This window comes from Callospermophilus lateralis, chromosome 5 (assembly GCF_048772815.1).
Source record: "Callospermophilus lateralis isolate mCalLat2 chromosome 5, mCalLat2.hap1, whole genome shotgun sequence".
NCBI classification, from domain to species: Eukaryota; Metazoa; Chordata; class Mammalia; order Rodentia; family Sciuridae; genus Callospermophilus; species Callospermophilus lateralis.
The window spans coordinates 102,471,202-102,498,558 of record NC_135309.1 but is presented as its reverse complement, the minus strand read 5'-3'; the positions used below and the strand labels follow the sequence as shown (position 1 = coordinate 102,498,558).

General features: G+C 41.7%; 1 protein-coding gene across 2 annotated transcripts; it reads left to right on the top strand.

The window, feature by feature from the left end:
• Positions 1-2,892: 2,892 nt before the first annotated feature.
• On the top strand, positions 2,893-26,458 carry Ckmt2 (creatine kinase, mitochondrial 2). 2 transcript variants are annotated; one of them, XM_076857065.2, is made up of 10 exons: positions 2,893-2,975; positions 13,529-13,700; positions 15,126-15,324; positions 16,732-16,827; positions 17,461-17,682; positions 19,495-19,580; positions 20,526-20,649; positions 21,226-21,360; positions 22,999-23,124; positions 26,196-26,458. In XM_076857065.2, exons 2-10 carry the CDS (start codon positions 13,549-13,551, stop codon positions 26,313-26,315), a joined length of 1,260 nt encoding a protein of 419 aa, XP_076713180.1. In that variant the 5' UTR covers positions 2,893-2,975; positions 13,529-13,548; the 3' UTR covers positions 26,316-26,458. The 2 variants fall into 2 exon arrangements, with proteins under 2 accessions (XP_076713180.1, XP_076713182.1); XM_076857067.2 differs by lacking the exon at positions 26,196-26,458 and adding an exon at positions 22,654-22,732 and having other exon boundaries at positions 22,999-23,117.
• The last annotated feature ends 899 nt before the right edge of the window (positions 26,459-27,357 follow it).

Here is a 27,357-nt window from a genome sequence, read left to right as displayed (position 1 = left end):
TGGAAATCTCATCAGTTTCTTTATTCTTGCCCTATTTTTCTACATTGTCTCCTTGATAGAAATGAGCTTTTTCAGTTATTCTTTTAAAGTTCAAGGTGGAAAACTGATCAGAAAAAGCACATGTTGCTGACACCAAAGTATCAGAGAACGGGGGGACTTCAGAAAAAATATGGAGACTCATTTAGTCCCACTCACTGTCTAGTCTTTCACTGGTCTTGTGAGATCCACAGCACATGCTTGACTACTGCCCAGAACAGCTCAGCTCATCCAGGGCAGCTCCATGCTCCTGATAGGTTGCGGAGACGGAGAAGCTGCAGCAGTGGGATCCTGGCTCAGCCATTACTAGTTCTGACCTTGATGGGCTCCTGAGCTGTCTGAAGTTGTCCTTATCCATAAAACAAGACTCATGTCTATTCCTACAATTACTGCAATGGTTACATGGAGTGATATATATATTTTTTTTCGTAATATTATATTATTAATATATATATACATATGTCTACTATCATTTCTGTCAAGTAGATGAAGTTGTCCTCACATTTAGAACTGAAGGAACCAGGATACAGTTGTTGAGCACAAAAGGGAACAGAGCAGAGGGATCCCTGCTGCCCAATTAACTTCTTTCTAATTCTGGCATGAGCGGTCCAGGCTGATGGGGTTGCAGGGAACCAGGTTCCCTTCATCCTATTACTTGGCCAAACCACAGACCTGCATGGTCAGATCTGAGTTTTATGCACACTCCAGCTTGATTTGGGAATAGAAAAGAGAATAAGCCCAGGACAGGATATTTCTTTTAAAGCAAGGGATATGGTAAAAGCCAGCCACTGGTCACACTGGGCACTAGAGCCATGGAGCTTTGAAGGGAGTGGGCAGTGATAAAAAAAGGAAGAAAGGGCATGTCACAGGGCTTGTGGTTGAAGGATTTTCAGACATTTTGGAATTTCTGCTGTGAGTCGCTTGTGCTAGTTGCCAGTCCCTCCTAATAACCTTGAAAGTGACCAGGCCCCGACAGAAGGATGGCAGCCTCTCTTTTCAACAACATCTCAGCTTCTACCTTGACCCATTCATGTGCAAACTTAGTATAGAATATAAGCAGTTGAGGTAAGAGATGGGGTGGAGGCCCTAAATGCCCATTAGTAAAGAATTATAGGAAAAAGAAAAAGAGGGATTTTCACCGTAACTACCATTCTTAAAAATTTGCACATCTGTGCCTTCAAGAGCCTCACAGTTGGGCTTGGGGATGTGGCTCAAGCGGTAGCGTGCTCGCCTGGCATGCATGCGGCCCGAGTTCAATCCTCAGCACCACATACAGACAAAGATGTTGTGTCTGCCATAAACTAAAAGATAAATATTAAAAAATTCTCTCTCTCTCTCTCTTAAAAAAAAAAAAAAAAAAAAAAAAAAAAAAAGAGCCTCACAGTTTTCCTGGATCTCAGAACTGGGCTATTACAGGGTGACTGGAACTGACTTTGAAATAAGTGTGTCCACAAAAGACCTCACTGTCCCCCTCCACCCCTACCAGCCAGCAGAGCCCAGTCTCTGGAGCAGCTCTTGAGCCCCACAGCCCTCCAGCTCACTGCCTGTGCCCCCCAGGGGAAGCCTACAGAATATGCACACTGGAACCCTGACTCTGCAGGATCATGAAATCTGCTTGGTTAATCCCAATCTGTGATTATTTTCATGAAGCAACATAGAAGAACCTAGAAAATACATGAGTATATATCATTTGAAGGGTATCACTCTGTTAGGACACAGTGATGACATATGTGTACTAACTGAGGAAACCAATATACAAAAAAGTGCTTGAATTCCAGGTTTCAACATGAGGGATTTTTACATGTGGGTCCATTCATATAACCCCCTCCAGTCGAGAACCTTTCCAGATCACGAGAAGACCTCCTCTTGTGCTCTCCTGATCAGTCTCTTGTGCGGTGTTTACATTTTTGCCATGGTCATATTGAAAAGAATTGAAACTCTGACAGAGCCTTGCTAGGAATAATTCCTGAGTCTCCATTCCCCAGCTCCATAATCCCCTCTGAGGCTGGCTGAGCCCTAAGAAGGGAGAGAGAGGAATCAGCTGGCCATGTTCACGTGGTCACAGAAACTAGGTACGTGACTGTCACCAGAAGCCTAGGCAGGCTCCCTTGAAATGGCAGGGCTGCTGTCCAGAATCCTGGTGGGTCATTGCTATTTACAGGCCACCTTTCCGGTTCATGGTGGATGTCCCAAGGAGGGCTATTTTTAAGCAGGGATATGGCCTGCAGGGCCTTCTGGGTGGTAGATTAAGCTCACAGAAGGCAAGACAGTGTAGCCATCTACTTCAGATGGCCTGATCCTGAACAGAAATGTGATTGCTATTATCTCTGAATCCAGGCCTCAGACAATAAGCTGGAAGGAGGTCCCCCTAGCCTCTGGCTGAGGTCCTGATTAGCAGCTGGAGAGAAGCAGCTATAGACAGCTTCCCTCTCAACCTTGGCTTAAGAAGTGCATTCTCCAGAGCTAGCAGGGTCCCCAGGATGGTGCTCCTGACAGAGGGGAGAAGCAAGTCACCCAACAGGTACACAGCTTCTCCTGCTGGCCCTTTCACCCTGAGGCCAGGTCCTACAGGCCTGAGTAGCTTGCAGACCCAAGAATCCCTCTGAGAGCCTCAAGGGGAGCAGTCTGAGGAACTGGGTAGGAGGGGGCAGACACGACTCTGCTTTTTCTCGTTATGGGGGAGAGAACCATTTCAGAGAAAGGGCAGGAGCCAGAAAAGGCCCAGGGCCCAGTGGAAGAAGAGTCAGTGGCTGGCTGTCAAGGGCACAGCTTGGGGAGCCAGTGCTTCCGGAGTCTGAGACAGGATTGGCCAGGATGGACTCCTCAGGCCCCGCCCAGCACCAGAGCCTCTTCAAGGCCAGACTCTGCCTAGAGCTCCTGTTACACTTCTTGGCTGTGTGCAGGCAGCAGGACAGGACGTGGCAGACTCCCGCTTCAAGGTCAGTGAGGCTATGAAACTCTGCTTTATTTCTCCAAAGAGGGAGAATTGCTAGAGCCAGTGTGAGGGGGGTTTGGAAGTGTAGACTCAGGGCTGTGGACCAGGAGCAGGTATAGGTCAGTTGCTGTGGGCACTGCACATGTGTGAAGAAATAATGGTACCTGGTTAAAGAAGCCAGCAGAGTGTCTGTCCTTGACTCAAGCCCCCTCTTCCCTGTACAAAGGCAGGGACAGCTCAGCAGGAGATGCCAGAACTAGAGTAGCACCCTGCTCAAAGTGCCTCTATCTGATAATGAATCAGAAGTTTTCGTTGGGAAAAAAGCTATAAATGTGGAATTTTTATGCTGCACTTAGGAAGTTAAACGTCAGGTTTCTTTTCCTTGTAATTTATAGAGACGACTCCACTTATTTCTGGGAAAGTTTTTGCTTGACAGCATCAAAAGAGGTACAAAATCAATGACTCAAACTACCTAGAAAATTAAAATTTTTGAAGATTTCAAAAAGAGCTGATTAATTACCAATAAGCTGAACCTAATTTAAACTGTTTGTATCATTGCTAGAGATCCATTTTTTAATTCATGAATGTACTGAAAAAAAAATGAGTCAAGGAATTGTTTTACCACCCTCCTCCCTACCAAAACCAAAGCCAAAAAAAAAAAAAAAAAAAGGCTTTATACTTGGGCTAAATGTATTTCATCTCTCGCAAAGGCCTGCTCTTTGCTTACTGGCTTGCTTGGCTCTCAGGGGTCACTTCTCTTTCACTGTGTGTGGGTGGCATCTCTACCTTCAGATGCTCTGCTTTAAGGTGTGGAGAGTGACAGTTGCCAAACCATCCACAAACTTTTGCTCTTCTCAGTGCTGCCCTTCCCCACAAGCCTTGCCACAAACACTGTGGATTGCTCTGCGACCCTTCACAGAGGCAGCTGGAGTCGGCCAGGTGGCAGCAGAGCCCTCATGGCAAGGCCTCGCTAGTGGAGAGCTGTTTCCAGAAGAGCGGCTCTTCCTGCTACAGCTCTCATACTTTCTGTTTCTGAACTTGTGTCCTTGATCTGCTTCCTCTGTTCTCTCCTGGAGAACTTGACCACCAGATGGTGGCAGGAGGCTGTTTGAGGACCATTAGAGGACCTCTTTGAGTGTCATTACGCTGTTGGAACACTTCATTTGTCCTCTGCATTGTCAGGCACCTCTTCCAAAGACCCAGACTCTGGAGTTACTTCTGACCATGGGCTAAGGCACAGGAGTCCCTACATCCCTCTGTCAGTTTCACAATCAAATCACACCCTCAGGGAAAAGGCCATGGGCCAGATTTTATGCAAAGGATGATTGAAGAAAGTGCAGGAAACCATGCACGGTGGGATGGTATGGATGGGGAGTCCTGGGCTTTCAGGGGGAAGAGGAGCTGACTCTGAAACAGACTTTGCCCCTAGCTCTGAAGCTCTGGGTTTCCATTTCGGTCACAGTCTAGAAAGAGACCCACTTGTCTCCCTGAGGACTCTTGGGAGCCTATGTCCAGCATTCTGGGAGGTCCTGCCCACTGAGCCAGGAATCCTAACGGGAGTCCTGAAGGTGACTGATAGAGGTCACACCCACTCCTGCCTGGGAGGCCTCTGAGACAAGGAAGACTCCCTTCAGTGGAGAAGAAGGCACCCTATTGTTACAGCTGTGTGGAAGGCAAGGTGGCTTCTAGTTCTCTTTTCTTGAAGATTTACCCTTGAGAAACAAGTCTGGTAATAATCCGACATCTTTATCACAAGGGGGGCCCAGAAAAGGCCTCTGTTTCGCAGGACAGGAAAATAAACTGTTCTTGCCTATGAATTTCTACTTGCTGAGTAGGACTGAGAAGTCTGAGGGTGCTCCGTAAGGTGGACTGTGCTTAGTGGTTGTGAGGTAACTTGATCCCTTTGCTCTCTTAGATCTGGGAGGGGACAGCCATTTTCTGCTGGCCTAGGACACCTGGCATCATGGGAATTTGCTCAGAGTGTCCTGTGGAGCTGGTCCAACCCCAAGGACGTCCTCGTTTGGGGGTGACTCTCTGGAAGGAAAGCTGACACACGGTCCTTCCCCTGCCTTCCACCTGTCCTGCGGCCCCGAGGAGCTCAGACACATGGACGTTGTGAACAGCAGGACCAGAAATAACTCTGAGTCAGCAGAAAGGCACACACGGCATCTCCATCCAGGATATGCAGACGACCAGAAGGCTGGGACTGGGCAGTGACATCTCAGGGCCTCCATGTTCTGGGATGTCATAGATCCAGAGAAAACCTTAGGCCAGGACCCAGGCTCCAAGTACACCTACCTGGGACAGAGAGATGTACACCTCTTGGGCACTCAGCCCACAGGGCTTAATGAGGCTGTCCTTGTCTTTCAATGGAGAGGGCAAGTGTGGGAACAAGCATGATACTGCTGCTTGCACCAGGCCATGCTCCTGCAACCCCCCACAAAAATCTCCCCGCTTCCAGCCCAGGAATTCTCCCCTTTTTAGCCCAGATGCTGCAAACAATGTTTTTAAAATCAAGATTCATAGAGGCATTCTGTATTAGGAAAATTGAGGTAGACAGTTTCTAAAGCACGAGAGCTGAAGACTACACCCCTTCCCACTTCCTGAAATCTCACATTTCTGTATGAGGGAGAGAGAAGAGGGAAGGAGCAAGAAAGAAAGTCTGTGTGCCCTCTCCTCAGAGAAAGGCAGACTTGCCCAGCATCCCCAGCATGGCTTGGCAGGCCCCTTGTGTCAGAGTGGAACAGGCAGAGATATCCCTGGCATCCTGGCCACTTCAGCAGAAGCCTGAGGACAGGGGAAGGGAACAGGCTTGTAATATTCTGGGACTGTAGGAGGAGTCACATGCTCTGAGGTGATAATCCTGTGCCCAGAGCTGCTATGGTAGATGCATTTCTATGTATTGGGGGCTAAGCCCGTGGAGTGACCTGGGGCACTCCTAGGTCCTAAGCCACAAGAGTGGTTCTCCTTCCATTGCTGGCTGGTACAGGGCTGTATGTGGGGTCCACAAGTAGCCTGAGTCCAGGCTAAGGGCAAACCTGGGCTGAATTCTGAGCTTTCCTACTGGGCTGGCAAGTGAAACCAGAGCATGACACTTCTGATCTAAAATAATGCCTACTTAGCAGGACAGTTGCAAAGCCTGAAGATAATGTTAAGCCCCTTGCACAACTCATAGTTCATGGTAGGAGCTCAATAATTGTTATTTTAAAAAGAGAGAGAGAGAGAGAGAGAGAGAGAGAGAGAGAGGCTTGACTGGATGTGCAGGGATGGGACAATATTCCAGGTAAAAAGAGATACCAGCAAAAGAACAGCAGGGTACAGGGAGGACCTGTCCTATGAAGCCAGGAAGCCTCTGGAGACAGCATCAAGAGGGAGGTCTGGAAGAAAGGGGGCGCTTAACTGGTTAAACCCACGCTGTGAACCCTCCTGTGGTTTCCAGGGTATGAGCACCAGATCTGGAAGTACATGATAGGAGCATTCTGGATAGTCTCGTCTCCAGAGAGATCCCAGAATAAAGCGATTAACTGAAATAATTCAAATGCTGGGGGTAGGGAGAGACACAAGCTAAAGTTGATAAACATTCAGAGAGGAGCAGACGAGCACTGGCTGGGATCACCAGGGTTGTCTTTCAGGAGCGAATGAAGGCCATCGGGGCCATTTGGGGAAGGGACTTACAGTTACTTGGTATCTCCTGTAGCCTGTCCTTTCTTCCTGCCACACCCAGGGAGAGGACTCATCATGCCCATCACAGAGAAGCTGCTGAGGCTCAGGAAGGTGACATTTGGGTTCCCACACCAGCAGGGCTTTTTCACAATATATATGTGACAGCCCCATTGTTGCAGATTTGCAAAAGGCAGTATCTGAATTTTTAGCACACTTCACAGTTGATATTTTTAGCATCTTACTCTTTAAAATCACAAATGTAAACATGTTTGAGTGATGCAATAGAGTTCTATTGAGAGAAGAATTGGTAAGTGGCCTCCTCCAAGTCCATTGCTCTGAAGTAACTCTTTTAGCAGTTTGATAAATAACCTTTACTAATTTTATGTTCATACAAATAAAACAAATATGTACACATAGTTACCCAACATCAAAGTAGGTAGCTCTAGGAAGCACTGTATTTAAGGATGGCTGTAGGAAAGGGATCCCTATACTTGATCTTAACTAAATGACATCTAAAGTCCTTTCCAATTATTCACTCCCCTTAGGCTTTTAGAGAGACCTTATCATGCATGGGTCAGTTGGCTTGAGAACCAACGCAGGCCTACCTTCACTAGGTCTCATCCTTTTGAAGTATAAGACTGGTATTGAGTAATTGTCTACCTTGAACAGAGCCCTTCTGAGCCTGCAACTGTGCCCTGTGCCCCCCTACACATGGGGGAGTGGAGGGAACAAAATTAATGTTTCCTAGATCAAAAAGGGAAAGAGCCCCCTCCTTTTCTTAGAGCATTTCCTTTGAAAACTTGTCACTGTAAACTCTTTCTTTGCCCCTTTGAAATGTATGTAAATATTAACAGAAAGAAATGTTAGCCAAGCCTGAGTATGGTAGTGCACGTCTGGAATCCTAGCTACTTGGGAAGCTGAGGGAGGAGGATCATGAGTTCAAGGCCAATCTAGGCTACATGGTGAGAACTTGTCTCAGAAAAACCAATCAAACAAAAACAAAACAATACAAGTAAGCCTGCAGCCAGTTTGATGACTCAGCAGCCATTTCTTTGAAAGGTAAGTACTGAGGAAAGTGGTACCAGCCTGCACCCCCACTCTCTGTGGAAAGGTAGTAATCTAACTTAGGCACCGGGCTCCATATTATAAAGCTACCTGTTGTCATATAGATGTGAGGATATTTATTTGTCCTTTGAATCAAGGCAATTTACTGACACAAATGACCACCCCAACACTTAGAATGAATGATGTGGGACAAATGGTGCTGTCAAGCCATCTTATTTGAGTGAGTGTCCTTGAGAACATGTATGTTATGGGTCCTATCTGCTTAGCTATATGAAAGCATAAGAATTCTGTTACTGAGATTTCTTTAGCCGACACCTGCATCACCAGTTTAATACTTGCTTATTCGATAATAAAACTGTTTTTTTTTTTACCTATATTTTGTGGAAAAGAATTTCTGGGATGGCAAGCCAGAAGGCTGCTTTTCACTAACAAAAGCCATGAGAAAAATGAGATGAAGTTTCTCAATGTAACACATCTTGGCTATGGAAACCACAAGCAATAGTCAGATGTCAGTGCCTGCCTCACATATTAACAAACTGCGGTTCCCACCAAGTCCTGGGCTTCCCTGATGTGGGCCTCGGTAATCTAGGTAGGGATGAATGTCATCCAGGCAAATCTTTTCTATATGTTTGCCTTGTCCTTGAGCAGGTCTGCACAGTCTGATGATGCTAAAGTTCTTCTGGTTGTAAGACAAAGCAGAATCAGGCACCGACATCATCTGCCCAGGAATTCCAGAAAGAGCTCTCAAACTGCCTTGGAAACACAAGTCTTTGTATCACATATACCATATACTCTACAGTCATATAAGGCAACTCTACTTTAGGTTTGTCCAAAGGAAACAAAACAAAGCCAAATATTGACAACCTTGGTGGGCGCATATATCCTCTTACCACAAACATCCTCCCAGGATTTTACTATTTTTTCACCTGTGTAAATAACAAATGGAGACTCTTCTGAGCAGGGGCTTTAGCTATAAATACTGCTTCTATAATGTTTGGGGCCTGCTACGTGGCAGGGAAAGGTATAAGACAAAGCAATGTTTTGCTTGTGCAGCTTTTAAAAGACTAACATGCTATAGAGATTTAGTTTAGCTGTAAGGAAAAGTCATTTCATTGCAAGACAGTCTCTGGGTCTCAGGAGAGCATAGAGAAGCCATTTCCAGATCATAGACCTTATTTCAATTTCACATTGAAGTTTATCCACTAGGACATTAATATTGAAATTCAATGTCTTTGTGAACCTTGGCAAGAGAAAATATAATCAAGGAAGCAGGCATTCTTCACTTCACCAAAACTTGAACTGTGTTAATTCTTTACAAAGAATTGAAGCAGTGGTACTTGAAAATTTCAAGTTGGGTGCTGTAATTCCCAACTATTTGAGAAGCTGAGGAAGAAGGATTCCAAGTCCAAGGTCAACCTGGGTAACTCAGCAAGACTCTGTCTCAAAATAAAAAAAATAAATAGGGGTGCAGATGTAGCTCATTGGTAGAATGGTTTTTTAACCTGTGAAAGGCCCTGGGTTCATCCTCATTAACACACACACATACCAAAAAAAAAATAATAATTCAATTCCAAGACCAAAGACTAGCCAAAATTATTCACACTGATGGTACCTCATTTAGACACTAATGCAATGTTGGAATTGTTAAAAGCAAACTAATATTGTTATTTACACAAACTAAAATATGGATATGATGATAGTTCAAACATTAATTCTTTGAGCCAAATGCTCACTCACACATCACTCTAACAGGGAGGATGATCTTTGAAGACCACTAGTCATGAGTTGTACATGGAGATCACTCCCTCCTCTTTCTCCTCTTTAAAAAAAATCTTTTTGCACAGAATTTTAATGTAATTACATATCAGTACATAAACAATTAAAGGAAAGAAACAAAGATCAAGATATTTGGGTCAGCCTCATAAATTATTGCACTTTTTATTAGCTTAGGGAGACCATGTTCCAACTCACTTTTAGGCCCCTACTGCCTAGAGCATTTGGGCAAAGTTTATAGTACTTTTCTGAGTTTACAGTAAATCTCAGAGTGCCTCTCTGCTCAAAGAGCAGATTTATGGGTGTGGAAGTAGATGAGACAGCCCAAAGGCTATGTGTTAATATTGCCTGATGGACCAGAAAGCATTGGTGTAGCTCTTTGAGGAGCCATTGCCCATTCTTGGAAGGACACTAACAACACCTGAAGTCTAATAGGCAGCAAAGAAGTATATGTGAAGAGTTAAGTTGGTCATTGCAGGTCCCCAGGACAACTTCAAGAAATGGCTGACTTATCTTGTCTGGTTTTAGCAACTCCTGCTGTCCTTAGGACAGAGAGAATTGTTTGTAAAGACATTAGCACAGAAGAAAAGAACTGTCTGATAATCCTGGACCAATATAAAAAAACAAGTTCTTAAAAAAAAAAGTTCTTAAACGTTTTCTAAGTCTTTGATGCTTTCAGTTGAAACATTCAAGCTTTAGTAGACTTCTAGGTGGGATCCTGGTAAAAGGAAGCTGATGGACTGATCAGTTCCCAAAATTTAATCAAGGTAGAAAGCGGACCCTAGAAAGATAGTCTTGTCAATGCTGTACCCTGTGATGATTCCCCTTAAGGGTTCATCCTTCCCTGAGTGGCTCAGGTTATCAATCACAGCCACACACATCAAGTTCTTTGAAGCAATCAATCCACATAGCCTCTAGCAGCAGAGTTTTAGGAGCCTTCCAAATGTTAGGAAAGTCCACACACTGTATTTATTTAGGAATCATGGAGACCCAAATGGTGAGAGAGTACTGAGAGCTAACCACTCTTTTGTTCTCTACTCAAACACTCATGTTATATAGCTCCTTGATATTGCAGGCTAATAGACCCTTCTCATCTTGAGCAGTAGCAGGTTCTGTAGGGTATCTGTCTGTACTTGTTTATCCTGAATTTCATCATTCATTGATAATTATATAGCACATATTAGTATTTGCACATATCTTTTCCACTATTAGCATTTGAGACTATCTTCCCTGCTGCCATTTTTAATCAAGTATATATTTTAATAGTTCCTTTGTTAATAATCAGTTCTTTATCTATGTTTGTCTTCTTTTTTAGTGATGGGGGAAACATAATATCTGTTATATTACTTTTTGGCTATGTAGAAATATTAATATAATTTAAGAAGTTATTCTAGTCAACAACACAGTGTTATACTAGTGAGGAGGCTAAGATCCAGCCAGGCTAACCAGTCTGTCTCAAGTCGCACATGCGGAATTAGAACCCACACAGCCAGATACCCAGTTTTGGCTGTATGGCCTTGAAATCTATAGTGTCATCTTCCCACGACACAGAAGTGTGCTTAGTGTTTTGTTTTTTTTTTTTTTAATAATTTAACCTTTATATTATTTATTTGTTTTTATGTGGTGCTGAGGATCAAACCCAGCACCTCACCTATGCTAGACAAGTGCTTAACCACTGAGCTATAGTCACAGCCCTGTTTTTTAAATTTACATTATTCACTCTCATTTTTTTTTTCTGTATACCTGGCAGAAGCACCATTAGGTAGTGTTAGTATATTTTCTTGTTGAATTAACATTTTTAGTATTATGAAATATACTTATTATTGATAACATTCATTGTTCTAAAGTCTATCTTGTTTGATAATAATTTTTATGATTAGAATTTTCCTGATATATTTTTTCCTTTTATTATTTTACTTATTAGCCTCTCTGTGTCTTTTTTAAATTAATTAATTAATTAATTTTTATTTGTTTTAATTAGTTACACATGACAGTACAATGATCTTGACATATCATACATTTGAATCAGATGGGGTATAATTTCTCATTTTTCTGAGTGTACAGGTTGCAGAATCACATTGGTCATGTAGTCCTGTATAAACATTCAGCAATATCACTCTCATTTTTGAAAGAGCATTGGACTGTATCCCTAATTCTAGATTGAAAATTATTATCTCTTCGTCTATAAAAATATTACTTCCCTGGACTCACTTTTGAATAATTAGCTGATATTTGTTATTTCTTTTCCCTCTGTTTTCAATATCTTTGTCACCAGTATTATGCAATTTTACTATTATTTATCTAGATGTCATTTTTTCTTAATTTGCTTATGTTATATTTGCCTCTTGTCTTTCATCAGGACAATTCTCAGCTATTTTTCTTTAAATATGACTACTCCCTCTTCTTTATTTTCTCTTTGTGGGATTTCAACTAGATGTGCATTTGACCTTGATATTTTAGCCATCATTTTTCTTAATTTATATCTCATATCGTCCATTTTTCCCATTTCTCTCTTCTATATTCTGAGTCATTTCTAAAGACATATCTTCTAGTCCATTTATTTTCTCTTTAGCTGTGTCATAGTCAGTAATTCAATTAGTTTCTCTTCCAGATCAGTTTGATCATTCTTAATGGTCTTTTATTACTTGTTCATAACTATAATTCCAACACTTGTATCTTTAAACATCCTATTTTTTTTACCCTACAATTTATTTTTATTTTTTTTAGTCATACATGACAGCAGAATGTATTTTGACATATAACACATACATGAAATATACATACATCAATCATAATGTCTATTCTATTTTGCTGTCCTTCCTATCCCCCATACTCCTCCCTTTCTCTCCCATCCTTTCTCTCTATCCAATCTAATGTGACACACTTTTTTTTTCTTTTTCTCATCACAACAACATATATGTATTCTGTATAACAATGAGGTTCTCCTTCCATCTTCCGTGCAACTCCCCTTCTCCCTCTTTTTCTCTCCCACCTCTCTTCCCTATTTAGTGGTAGTCTTCTTCTCATGCTCTTCCTCCCTATCCCATTTTGAGTCACCCCCCTTATATCAGAGAAGACATTCGGCATTTGTTCCTTTAAACATCCTATTTAAAGCTAAACTGTAATTTATCTGACAATCCCAGGATCATCAATCGAAGTCTAATCTGTGATCATTTCTTCTGTTGACTTTCATTCATTATGCCTCTTTGTACGCCTCATGATCTTGGGATCTTTCACTGGGAACTTTATGTTTGATCTTAAATCTGTAGAAATCCAGGACCCAAAACAAACATAATTTTCATAGAAAGATTTTGAGTCTGTTTCTTCTAGGAGCCAAAGGATGGAAATCTGTTAACTTTGTGGACAACATTATTCCCTTTCAAGGGTCCTAACTCAATGGGAGAGTTCCAGACTCAGCCCCTACCTCACTGTTGGCATCCTACCTTAGTGATCAAAAGGGCATCTTCCCTCAAGATAACCCATACCTCCTGGCTTGTTAGCTTGTTACTCTGAGCTCTGATATGAGCTCATTTGGGTGAGTGGAGTGGTGGTCCTCAGAGATTTCTCCTAACTCTGAGAAACCTAAAGAGCCATCACATTCATCATCTATTTATGTAATGGTAAAGTCCAAAAAAGTGGGGCTGGGGTTGTGTCTCAGCGGTAGAATGCTTGCCTGGCAAGCGTGGGACACTGGATTTGATCCCCAGCACCACATTTAAAAAACTAGATAAACAAAATAAAGGTATTAAAAAAGTAATTGTTTAAAAAAAATACAAAAAAGTACATGGTCTATTAAACATCTGGAAGTAGAAATCCTCTTTTTTTATTTTCCTACATTATATTGTTTTTGAAAATGGCATGGACATTCATAAATTCTAAATGTAACCATGTTCTCCTCAGCAGTGTAAAGGAAAAAGAAAAGGAAAAAAACACAAAAATGAAACAAACTCAAAGAGGGGCTATGGCTCCTGCAGTTCTTTCTCTTACCTGTTGAACTCTGAACTATGATTCAGGATCGTCCTGTGAAACATCTGATATGTCTTCTTTATCTTTCAGACACTCATCCAAGAAGAAGGATGGCCAGTACCTTCTCTAAGTTGCTAACTGGCCGCAATGCATCTTTGCTATTTGCTACCATGGGCACCAGTGCCCTGACCACTGGTTACTTGCTGAACCGGCAGAAGGTGTGTGCTGAGGCCCGGGAGCAGCACAAGCTATTCCCCCCAAGGTAAGTCTTCTTAGTTTTAAAATAACTCCAAGTGTCAGCCAGAAATGTACTTTTCCCTGCTGAAAACTGTCAGCAAGGGTACTTGTTTTAGTCCTTAAGGATGACAAAGTCAAATTGATAATCATTTTTGAGATTCATTAAGTCCAGTGTCCTGTAGCAAATACAGGGAAGTGTAGCATCATCTTCCCTGCCCAGAGCTTGCAGTGCAGTTGAACGGTAAACACAGTGATGGTTAACATTTGTTGAGTAACCCATATTACATGGACTGTTATGTTAACATATATGTTAAGAAATTTCTTTACATGGAGTGTTATTCATCTTAGAATCCTTTTGTGATGAAATGGAGACTCAAAAAAAATTAAGCAGTGCCCAAGTTCATGCAGCTAAATGCAAATTCAGCACCTTTCATTCTATACCCATGCCTCACCCTTGCTCTACCATCTTCTGGAAAATGTGATGACATATGCTGACTCAATATGAGCTTTAAAGGACACTGTAGATGGGAAGTAAAGGTATAGCATGAGGGGGATAAAAACAGATGTGTTTTCTCAGCCCTTGGAACCTTGCTGTTAAAGAGATGCCACACACCAAATGAGTCTGAGTGGTGTTATGACTTCCTAGGATTCCATGTAGGTAGGAGTGGATGAAGGAGATGAGGAAAACTATTGAGCTGCCTCTCAGAGACTGCTCTTTTGTGGGAACCAGCATCCCTGTGGGAATCACTGGCAACCACGTACCTCAGGAATCCCTGAACTGAGATTACCTGTGTTTGAGGCTGTGGTTGGTCCTTAAGCCCCTATTCTTTAACCAGTATATATCCCAGGGTAAGACAGCATCCCATCTGATTTCTTTTTAGGTATTTTATCAGCGGATAATTGCTAACTGCCTGTTTCAATGGCCAGACACTGTTTTCAACAAGGCCCACATGGTCCCTGCTTTCCTGGAGCTTGCCTTTTAGGCAGAGGTGACAAATAAATAAACAAAGTTCTAGGTAGTTCCACCTGCAGTGTTTCTAGTCTATCACAGACCTCAGGTAACAAAATTGTGCCTGTTATTAAAGTTTCAGCAAAACTTCTGGGTAGAAAGAAGACTGCATATGATTTCAACTAATTTCCTAACTATTCTCCCTCTACCCTTTCTTTACCTGAGCCACAGTCTCAGTATTCTTCTGCAGTAAGCATCCTGTGACCCCTATTAGGCAGGAGTCTGGCCCTTTTTTTCCTGGCAGTTCACTAAGACTTTTTTTGTTTGTTTATTTGTTTGTTTTAAATCTGGTTATCTTGTGTCATGTCCCTAAGCAGCACTAGTCAATTGTCCTTGTGCCCACTGGCCAAAGGGAGCCTCTTGAAAGGACTGGCAGAAACCAAGTCCTTTATAGACCCCTTTCCTCAGGCTGTTGGCTGAAGGCCCCTCTCCTTCCCACAGCGCAGACTACCCAGATCTTCGCAAGCACAACAACTGCATGGCTGAATGTCTCACCCCCACCATCTATGCCAAGCTCCGTAACAAGATGACACCCAATGGCTATACTCTGGATCAGTGCATCCAGACTGGAGTAGACAACCCTGGACACCCCTTCATAAAGACTGTGGGCATGGTGGCCGGGGACGAGGAGTCCTATGAGGTAAATGACTGGCTGCAGGTTCCAAAGTAGAAGGGGTTGGCCTGGGTATGGGTGAGGTGCATGATCCCAAAGTCCTTCTCTTCTCTATGGGGCCAGGTTTCTGCCTTCTCAAGAAGCACTCTCCTAAGGGGAAGCTAGTTTCTGCAGAACCACCTAGAATGTTTTCTGGGATAATGAGATCTACAGTTTCCTGGGGCAACCTTACTTTGCTGCTACCCTAGTATACTTCCCTACAGAGAAATGAATTGCATGATAGAGCTCTCTGGGCTTGTCAAAAGGATGAATTAGTACCAAAAAGTAAAATAAAATTTAATGAAGTGTACTTACCAGTAAAACATTAGAAGCTAATGTGTTTGTGGCTGGACTTATTGGATGGGGTCAGTTTCAGTGTGTCTTTATTTTGGGAATCTTCTTACCTATTACTATAGCCCAGACTCCTGAGTTAAACAAATCTCTGGGAGCAATCCCATGATGTCAGCATCCTCAACCCAGGTGCAGAAGCACAGCACCCTGCGACCATTCCACAGAGCATCCTCTCCCCGATGGCAAAGGCCTGCAACACTCCTCTTTCACGTCTCCCCTCTGCAATCTTCCATTTCAGCAAGCAGAAGGCAGTTTCTTGGGAAAGAAGCCATCAAGGGAAGTGAGGGAGCATCCTGAATAAATGAGACCAGTAGCTCATCAATACAGAGCAGTGCACAGTCCTGAGCTCCCAGAGACCTAAACCAGAGCAGTTTCCATAGACCCAAAGCCCTCCTCACTTCTCACAGCTCCCAAAAGCTATTCTGTTATAACTTCTCTTAATATTATTTTATCTAAAGAGTAAACCTGAAGTTGTGTTTTGCTTGTCTGTTTTTTAAAAAGTAGATTTTGCACAAAATAAGCTGGGCTGAGGAAGTCCTCACAGGGTAACCTTCTTTGTCTGAATGCTCTGTGTGCTTTCTTCTAGTACAGTTGGGTTTTCTATGAATTTTGTATGTTACTTAAACCTCAGGACCCGAGGACCTGACCTTCCTGACCTTTTGAACACAAAACTTCTTAGCCTCTGACCTGGCAATTCTTTTATCCCACAAACCAGAAACCCCTTGAATTCTTAACCTGATTTTCTTGCTCAGTCTCCTGGTGGTAGGCTTGGTAGAATCACATGTTAAAGGGATAGAATTCAGCAGCCCTGTCTTCTCTCAAAGAGTCCAAATTTTCCTCCAAAAGTTTTTCCCTTGCACAAATTTTTTTTCCTATCCACCAATTCACTCTTGCATTCATTTCCTGCACGGGTAGCATGGAGAATTTCAGAGGATGACCTTAATATCCTCTTAAGACACAAAGAGACAAATGAAAGGAAAGGTCTTTTATTATTAGAAGAGCCAATGAAAAAGGAAACAGAATCATCTTTTTTTCCCCCCACAGGTATTTGCTGATCTTTTTGATCCTGTTATCAAACTAAGGCACAATGGTTATGACCCTAGGGTGATGAAGCACCCCACTGATCTGGACGCATCCAAGGTAGGCTCTAGCCCCCTTCTCTCCTTCCCATGAAGCTGGAAGAACGTAAGAGCTCTTTTCCTGGTTAGATGTCCCTTGGAAGCTCCGTGACTGCTCTAGTATAGCACACTCCTTGGAGGACCACAGAAGTTTAGAAGGTTCAAGAGGCCTTAAAAATACCTCTAAGGAGCTGGGTGTGGTCTCAGATCTGTATACCAGCGTCTGCATAGGCTGAGACAGGATGATACCAAGTTAGAAGCCAGCCTCAGCAACTTAACAAGGCCTAATGCAACTTAGTAAAACATGGAACTAAAAAAGAGAAAAACCATCACCACCACCACCAGCAAAAACAAAACAAAACTCTATAACGAGGGCTGGTCACTGAGAACTTTAAACCTTTCCTGAAAAAATTCCTTTTCAACCCAAACCACCTATTGGGGGTACAAGATTCCAAACCTCACTATATAAAACCACTGTCTAGGCCCCTGCCCAAGTGCCAGATGTGTTAAACAGTCGGTTGTGCTGTCCTGCACAGTGCCTGATGGTAGGTAGAAAACAGCAGATCAGCACATAGGTACCTGCTGCGTACGGGGCAAGATCACGGTCCGAGGCTGCCACAGTGACACACCCTCCCCTGCCCACTCTGCTTTGCAGATCACCCAAGGGCAGTTTGACGAACGCTACGTGCTCTCGTCTCGGGTCCGCACTGGTCGTAGCATCCGCGGGCTGAGCCTGCCACCTGCCTGCTCCCGGGCTGAGCGGAGGGAAGTGGAGAACGTGGCCATCACGGCCCTGGAGGGCCTCAAGGGAGACCTGGCAGGTCGCTACTACAAGCTGTCTGAGATGACTGAGCAGGACCAGCAACGGCTCATCGACGTGAGTGGGTGGAGAACCACCCAGGGGCTGCCTGGGGTGGGCTGCGTGGAAAGCTCTGACCTGCACTGGGCAGCTCCTCCTAGAGCTCAGGCCTGTCTGTCCTGCAGGGCTCTTTGCTGGGGGTTGGAGTCGGGGCAGATGGGGAGAGCGGGCTGAGACAGCCTGGGGCTTCTACCACCTCAACATAAGGAAGGAGGATGGAAGTATTCTATGGTTAAAATCAGCAGCGGGTGTGTTGGGGATAGGAGGGTGGGGGTGAATGGCGAATCCCCTAGCTTGTCGATAAACGGGAATAATAGGCCTGGCAATACTGCCTGTGCCTGGAGGATGCTCTCTATTACCACACCCAAAGAAAACCCTAGATGCCAAGAGATTCTGGAAAGGAAACCCCACGTGTAAGTCCTACCTCTGCTTCGTGGAGCCAGCCTCTGGTTTCCAGCTGGTTTTCCTCCTGCTCTCTCCAGTGTCCTCCACAGCGTCTTGTTGGCACTGGAATAGAAAATACTCAAGTCCCTTACCTGTTTTTCCTTTATCACTGTGAAAACAGAACTGCAATTTCAAAAGTAACTTTCAACTAAATCCAAGGAAAAGCAGAAACCAAATTCCATCATTTCTGAAGACTCGAATTCTACAAAGTGTGCCCCATTTCCAAACCAGGCAGGGCAACTATATGATATTGGTATGTGGGCCTAAGTCTCCTGGTCTTGATGGCCATCAGGACAACCATCTGCCTGCCCTCTTACAGAACAAGCCACTCCGCCTTAAATAGCCACTCTGGTTTCCTGCTCAGGGGGCTTACTTCTTTGTGGGCAGTGACAGTCCACTGTCCTCTCCTGATTCAAGTCTCTGATTTCTCCCATTTCTTTGAGATCACAGAAAGACTCCTCTCCCCATATCCACTTTTTACCTCAGCATAATCATGCTTGAACATATAGTATCCATATATCCCATGATAGAGAAGGAATACTGCTATTGCAAGAAAGTGTGGTGTACACACAGCAAGAAAAATGTTAGTCTCTGGACACAGATTTTGATATGTGGGGTGGTTTATGGTAGGTTAAAGGCACAACCATAGGAGTCCCAGAGGTCTAGGTCTGAATCTATGCTATGCTACTTCCTAGCAATGCCATAGTGAGTAGGATGTTTTAGCTCTCTGAATCTCAGTTTTCCTTACCTCACCTGTAAAACAGAATAATTACAGTTATCTCATAAGTTTATTGTGAGAATTAAAATAAATTAGAAGCATGTAACCTAAGGCCTGGCATATGGTAAACATTAAATTAGTGGTAGCTATTTTTACTTATAGATTACTATTGTATATCTCTATATACATGAAAGAAATAGTATTAAATGAACCAATACTTTCCTAGGGATCAAGGCATTCTTTCTAGCATGAAACATAAAGAATGACCGCTGTGTAGATGGACAGGTTAGCACCCGTCGTTCTTGCCTACTCTGCCATTGCATATGGTTGACTGATGGTATAGATGCTCTCCATAGTGACTTAGAAGAATTTCCATGTGGAGTAAGCCAGTGGCTTTCAATCTTGGCCGCATACTAGAATCACTGGAAGAGTTCTTATGATGCCTAGACCATAACAAATTATATTTCATTCAGAATCTTTGGCAGATGGGAAATGCACATTAGCATTTTTTTTTAAAGCTCCCAGGTTATCCTAGTGAGCAGACAAGCTGAGAACACTGCCTAAGACCCCAGTCATTATCAGTGAGTTAAAACTTGGTCACATGGCACATACAATCATGCCTGATCTCACCAGTCTCTTCTTTCTGCTTTGTCCCTTTTGGCCTACAGGACCACTTTCTGTTTGATAAGCCAGTGTCCCCTTTACTAACATGTGCTGGGATGGCCCGTGACTGGCCAGATGCCAGGGGAATCTGGTATGGATGTAGTGTTTTCACATTTGCCATGTGTGCAGAGGATCTCCTCAGATGCCTGCTTGTCCTAACCTGAACTTGCTGTGAACTGCAGTTGACAGCATGCACTGCTTAAGCTAAATTGGGGAGACAGACTACTTAGAAATATTGAGTATGTGCTCACAGCACCTAAGTATTATGATGTTTCTAAGGTATATAGGAATAAGCTGGTTTGCATGAACTGTGCACGGGGGAAATGACTACATTTAAAGGTAAAAAAGAAATACTTTATATTGTTTGACCTCACAGAGAATCTGTCTCATGACTTTTAAAACAAAAGACTAGAAAATGAAAAATAAATACTAATGATTTAAGAAAAACACTAAAAGGAGCAACAGGTACCCAGTGTGCAACTATTTTATCTTGGCCAAGAGTCCTCAGCCTGCTTTGACTCTTGTACCTTGTAAGTGACCCTGATAATACCCAAAGGAGCTGGGATAAGGTGTTCATGAGCAACTGCTCTGTGGGGGTAGAAAGGCAGGGTCCATAGAGAAAACATATGTGAATCCTCATGTATTAAAAAAAAACACCAAACAAACAAACAAAAACCCATTCTTTTAAAGCACCACAAGATTTTGGCTGAATCTGTGAGGAGATAGAATACTCTTGTGTCAAAGCCAAATATTATCGTAGTTGAACTATGCACATCCTCTCTGAGGACCTAAGGTGGGATTTTATATTCTTGTTGGGCAAAAACTTGACATAATTAAAGGTTGGAGTCAGTCTTATTCTTCATTCTGTCAAGGTAACGTTATTTTGTGGTGCTTGTTAAGGCACAATTACAGATAAGAGCCATCTAGGAAATGAGGAAGGTGAAATGAGGCAATCAAGCTACAGAGGTAATGGGAATTTTCATGTGTTGGGACAAATGTAATTAACACTCAACCACCATATTTCTCTCTTCATTAGGCATAATTATGACAAGACATTTCTCATCTGGATAAATGAGGAAGACCACACCAGGGTAATCTCAATGGAAAAAGGAGGCAATATGAAACGGGTGTTTGAGCGATTCTGTCGTGGACTCAAAGAAGTAAGATACTGCCAGAGATTTCTGAATGTCATTTGAATATCATTCTTCCTCTATTGCTTATTCTGGGAAAAAAGATACTATGGTGACTTCCAAGATGGGGTTAATTTTTCCTAGGGATCAAGGCATTCTTTCTAGCATGAAATTTCCAGGGTAGTGCTTTAAAAAATTCTGTTTATTAGAAATTTCCTATGCTTCCCTCCACAATCCACCATGGTTTGGGGGAGTCTATGGCGCATTTGTTATTTCCGCATTTCCTTTCACTATTTTAAGCATAGACAGTGTAGGTTGTAACCTGACCAGACTTGCCTGCTGAGAATTCCTATATTCTCCTATTGACTTAGCATGAAAAACAACATAAACTGACATTTGTTGAGAGTTTAGTATCTGACAGGTACTATGTTTAGTGCTTTACAAGGTCCATCTAATTTAATTGGACCATTTAATATTCTATTAGAAGAGGTATCATTTTACATTAAACAAGTCAATTTTATTCATGGCAAACATGGTGTTTGGGATGAGCTAAGTGAGTGTATGTTTGAGAACTCAGCCATTTGTTCACTGTTGTTGTACTTGTAGGTAGAACGGTTAATCCAGGAACGAGGCTGGGAGTTTATGTGGAATGAACGCCTAGGATACATTCTGACCTGCCCTTCAAACCTTGGAACAGGACTACGAGCGGGTGTCCATGTCAGAATCCCAAAACTTAGCAAGGTAATGTTATGTGACCAGTGGCTTTCCTTGGTCCTTCCAGGATCAGCTCAGATGTGAGTGCTTTGTGGAGGGAGAAAATACCTCTCCCTTCCTTAACCCTTTCTCTAGCTATAAGAAAAATAATGAGAAAGAGCAGGATTAGGTTTGCCTGAAAAGACATTTTTATTAGTTAGAATAAAAGATTAGGGACTATAAAAGGGGGTGGCTTCAAGAATAAGACTTTTGGATTTTCCTGAATGTAACAAACCAGGATAGGTGGACAAGCTGCTCTGCTCTGCTCTCTAGGGTTTCTTCCATATCCTCCTTCTGTCTTTTGTAGCACAAGTAGTTCTCAGACTTGAGCATGCAAGAAAATCACCTGCAGGGCTTGGTCAAACACAGATTGCAAGGCCCCACCTGCAGAATTTGTGTTTCTTACCTTTCTCCAGGTGATGCCGAGGCTGCTAGTCAGGGGACTATGCTTGAGGGACCACTGTCTTAGGGCACTATCCCCATTTGCATGGTCACCATCAGGCTCCACGTTCTATCTTATGAGAAGGGAAGAGAGCACACAGTGTGGCCATGTAAAGATTTAAGGTGTAGAGCAGAAAGTGGTACATTTCACATCTGCTCATTTATTAGCAGGAACTTAACCAGTGTTCACTTCCTCAGATTCAATGCCAAAAGAAGGGTTAAAGGATTCTGGTGGGTAACTAGTAGTTTTTGCTGAAACACACCAAGTAAATCAGATACTTTCAAAACAACAAATTTGGAAAATATGCTGTCTGTCCCCTACAAAGAGTATGAAATTTTTTAATTCAAAATTCCAGTGCTAAGGAAAATGAAGTGATTTAACTTCATGATTTTAATTATAACAATAGCAGCTGTTATATAGATGAGTGATGAACACACCAAAGTTGGCATCCAGATACAAACACAACAAAACAATGCATAGAGATTCAGAAGACAAGGTTGGAGTCAAACTACCCAGGTTCAATTCCAGGTCTGCTACCTTCTACCTGTGTGACTTCAGGAGCAGTTACTTGTTCTGAACCTCACTTTCCTTGTAGTTAGGGGTTTCTATGGTTTGAATGGAACCCCTACAAGTTCATGTATTGGAAACTTAATCCCCAAAGTCATGTGTTAATGGTAATTGGGGGTGGGGTCTCTGGGACATAATTAGGATTAAGTGAGATCATGGGGTTTGAGTCCTTATGATGGCATTAGTGACTTTATAAGAAGAGAGAGAGAGACCCAAGTTAGCACACATACTCTGTCTTGTCATACGATGCCCTCTGCCATATTATGATGCAGCAAGAACGTCCTCACCAGATGCCAAGCAGATGCCAGCACCATGCTCTTAGACTTCCCAGCCTCCAGAACCGTGAGCCAAGTAAACTTCTCTTTTTTATAAAGTATTTGGTCTTAGGTATTTTGGCATAGCAACATAAAACCAAGGTGGGATAAAAGCAATTCCTACTTTACTAGGTTGTTATAAGGCTTGAAAAATTCCAGCACAGTACCTTAGTATGTAGTGAATAAATACTTTATGTAAGTTAATACAATTGTCTCTTATTATATGTCTGTTCTCAGTAAATGTACCAATGATGGTGAATCCATTTCACTGCTTTTGACACTAAGTATTATGCCCTATCCTAGGATCCACGGTTTTCTAAGATCCTAGAGAACCTAAGACTCCAGAAGCGTGGCACTGGTGGTGTGGATACTGCAGCCGTGGCAGATGTGTATGATATTTCCAACATTGATCGAATTGGTAGATCAGAGGTAACATGTCTCTCTTTTCCAGCATGAATTAACAAGATCTGCCTAAGAGAAAGGAAATAGAAAAGTAGCCACAACAGCCTTACTTTGTTCACAGAATTCGAGATCTCTTTCCCCACTGAGTCCTGTTAGCTATTCATTCTGTGGCATTGCCCTTTCATTGGGAAATAATGACATAAAGGTAAACACAATATAATCTAAGAATTTATGGGCAAGGGAAGGAATTCACAGTGGGACTGCCCCTGAGAACTATTTCAGCAATCTTCAGCAGCAGGAGCTCTACTATGTTAAAGGACAGCAGTGTTTCACCACTGCTTATGTTATCCCTAAGGGAGATAAAATTTTCTCTTGATTCTGAGGTTTCTCTTGGTGAAAGGCACATACTATCATCTTTACTTTGGCATTCTTAAGACACTTGATAATTCCTAAAATCTTATTTTTAGGATTAAGGTGACAGATAAGATTTGCATTAGTTACATATAAATTGTACTTGTAAAACAGTGCTGAGGGAACCCTGTGACTGGTAGATTGAAGAGGATTCATTGACATGTGTAGGGTTTGGTGATGAATGAGCAGGTGTAGAGGATCCCCTTAAAGAATATGCAGCTGAGTGTTAAGCAATACTGACCACAGTTACACCAACTCAATGCTAGGCTGCTGGTCAGGGACTACACTTGGAAGGCCACTGTATATGGCATTGTCCCCATATACATGGTCATCATCAAACTGTATCTTATTACTTAACTCTAAGTTTCTAGGTGATCATTACAAAAGTAAAAAAAAAAAAAAAAACCCGCCAACAAGTATTTTAAAATCTACTTACTTAATTCAACAACTCTGATAACCATTGTGAACATCATTCTATATTGCCTTCTATTCTTTTTTTATAATTATTCAGAAAACTTTAAAATTGTTATTACAGTATTACAACACTTTTTTTTCAATATGTGAACATTTCCCCACAGCATTAGGTATTCTTCAAAATCATGAATTTTGGCCTAGGAGTGTAGCTTAGTGGCAGAGCACTTTCCCAGCACATGTGAGGCCCTCAGTTAAATCCCCAACCCACAAAAACTAAGCAATCAAAAAGTCCCAAATAACCTTATTATCTAAAAACATTTGATTTTTAAAAACATGACAGCACAGAAAAGATAGTCCATTTATCTCTTTAATGTATTACTAATATTTCATTTGATCATGTCTGTACATAGAGGTATATACAGACTCTTAATCACAACTCTTATTATTTAGTTAGGATGTATTTCTAGGAAAGGAGTTCCTGGATTAAAAATCAGAAGGCCCTATTAATGACAAAGTTTCTTACCAAAAGTTATATACCAAACAGTCTCACTGGCAGTGAATGGGAGACCCATCTCACCACACCTCCACCAACACTAGAACGCATTAATTGGATAAGAAGAAAATACATGCCTAATTAGTAGCGACTTGCCTTCTGACACAGCCTTCTGATGGGGTTGGGAGCTCAGTTTCTCTGTACATGAAAAGAGATGGGAAGGTAGCAGGACTCCATTATGCCTAAGGTCTGTTTCAGCTCAGACCTCAATGATCCCTTCCTTTTTTGCTGCTTGTTCTTAAGTTATAGCATGTATTTTATTAATTGATTTATAGTAAGCAATTAACTAAATAGTTTGAGTCTCCTCAGAAGCAAGTAATTTGTTTCACTGTGATCCTAGGCCAGGGGAAATAGATATACATGGTCTAGTTTAAGAATATTTGGAAACCAAAGTTGTAACATATATTTTAAAAAGCAGGATTTTTCGAAAGTGTATCTTAATATAAGTTTTCAAAGTTTCCTTTAGGTAATTAATTTGCCTAGTACAGTGCAAACATGATTTGGTTGCAAAACACTTGATTTTTTAAATTATTTGTTTTTTATATACATATAACTGAGTATATTTTGAATATATATATATATATATATATATATATATATATATATAACTTACCCTAATTAGAATCCCATTCTTATGATTGTACTATTTCACTGGTCACATATTCTTATATGAACATAAGAAAGTTATGTTCAATTCATTCTACTGTCTTTCCTATTCCCAACTCTCCCTTTCCCTTCATTCTCCTTTGTCTAAACCAGTGAACTTCTCCTATCCCACCTTATTTTGTGTCAGCAACCACATATCAGAGAGAATATTCATCCTTTGTTTTTTGGGGATTCACTTGTTTCACTTAGCATGATTGTCTCCCGTTCCACCCATTTACCAAACAATGCTATAATTTATTTCTTCTTTATGGCTGAGTATTATTCAATTGTGTATATATACCACAATTTCTTTATCTATTCATCTTTTGAAGGCTACCCAAGTTGGTTCCATAGCTTAGCTATTGTGAATTGAGTGGCTATAAACATTGATGTGATTGTGCTGATTTTAAGTTCTTGTGGTTTATGTCAAGGAATGGGATAACTGGGACAAGTAGTGGTTCTTTTCCAAGTTTCCTGAGGAATCTCCATACTGCTTTCCAGATTGGTTGCACCAACTTGCAGTCTTACCAGCAGTACATGAGTGAACCTTTTCCTCACATTTTCACCAACATTTATTCAAACACACGATTTTAAACAATTTTCAGCAAGACATCACTGGGTGAATGATGATATCTGAACTCAAGCATATTCTGTGCATAAACTTGGCAAAAGGTCAGAATTCAGATCCAAAGAACAATACAAGAGTGACATTGTATATTCTTACTCTTAGACAAATTGATAATTTATAGCAGAAAATGATGAGGAAAAAATATCTGAGATGGAAAAAATAATGGTTTTCAAATGTAGGAAAAAAGTTCTCACACACAAAGTAATAACCCCATCTTAGCTAAGGAAAGCTTGAGAAAAAACCCTGTGATACTTCTGCTTTCCATCTGTGACCATGACCACCAGATCTCTCCTCCCATAACACTTTAGGGAAATAGTGAGAAAGGAGAAGTTGTTATAAAGCCCAGCTAAGTGGCAAATTCTGACTTTTCCCAGTGTTGTTTCAGTTGATCAATACCCTGCAGGTGTCTTCTGCATGAATTAATCATTGAACTTTTTCACTACTAAGGTTGAGCTTGTGCAAATAGTCATCGATGGAGTCAACTACCTGGTGGATTGTGAAAAGAAGCTGGAGAGAGGTCAAGATATAAAGGTGCCACCACCTCTGCCGCAGTTCGGCAGGAAGTGAACTTTCCCTTTCCCAATTTATAAATAATCTGTCTGCTGGTATGACAGACACAAAGAAGTCTCTACTCTGAGAGTTTTTGTAGACTTGGAAAAAATGTAAAATTGTAGGTGCTGCCTATCTTTACAATAAAACTCTCCTTAATATTTTTGTTTCTCTGATTTTTTAATACTATTAAGAAGGGAAAATGTATCCAATTATGAGTAGCAGGAGGCAAAATTATTTTAAGGTAATGACATAACTTTTTGGTGGGGGGGTACTGGGGATTGAACCCAGAGATGCTTAGCTACATCCCCAGCCCCACTTTTTTATTATTATTATTTTATTTTGAGACAGGGTCTCTCTAAGTTGCTTAGGGCCTCACTAAGTTGCTGAGGCTGACTTTGATCCTACTGCCTCAGTCTCCTGAGTCACTGGGATTATAGGCATGTACTACCACACCTGGCTAAAACCAACATTTGTGTGTACACACACATATAGATAATCTTCAACTATCTAAATGTTAAATATAGCCAATCCTTTAACAAATTCCTTATAGACAACTGGTAATTGACTAATAATCAATTCTATGGAGAATATAGCAAGAAGAAACTATTTATCTTGAAAGAGTAGAAAAAAACACTAAATAAATTTGCTATAGCAAGAGTCAGCCACCATTGGTTGCATTTGGCAGACCAAACAAAAAGGTGAAAGTCAGGCATGCTCTAATTGGGGTGTAAGCATGGGAGGCTTAGGCAGACTGCTTAGAAGCAGGGTATCCTAAGTGATGGATTTGGAAAAAAAAATATTGGTCTTTACTTGACTGGTTCTGAGTTGAAATGAAAAGAAAAAATCAGGAGAATTTGGCAGTCATTGACTAAGTCCTGAACATTCTGGGCTGATTGTTGCAGATACTGTGGTTTGGCTTCCTGAACTGGGGATTATAATGAGAATTCTGTTGCCAATATGTGGTCTGGTCAATGTCCAGTGATATATCCTCTCTCAAAAGCAATTCAAATTTGATATCTGAAATACTGAAAATGTTTTTAGTAATTGAAGGCTGATT

Coding starts and splice junctions, on each gene's coding strand:
- Ckmt2 (XM_076857065.2), top strand. CDS start 13,549: ATGGCCAGTACCTTCTCTAAGTTGCTAACTGGCCGCAATGCATCTTTG. Junction 16,828..17,460: donor CTGATCTGGACGCATCCAAG/GTAGGCTCTAGC, acceptor TCTGCTTTGCAG/ATCACCCAAGGGCAGTTTGA. Junction 20,650..21,225: donor TCTGTCGTGGACTCAAAGAA/GTAAGATACTGC, acceptor TTGTACTTGTAG/GTAGAACGGTTAATCCAGGA.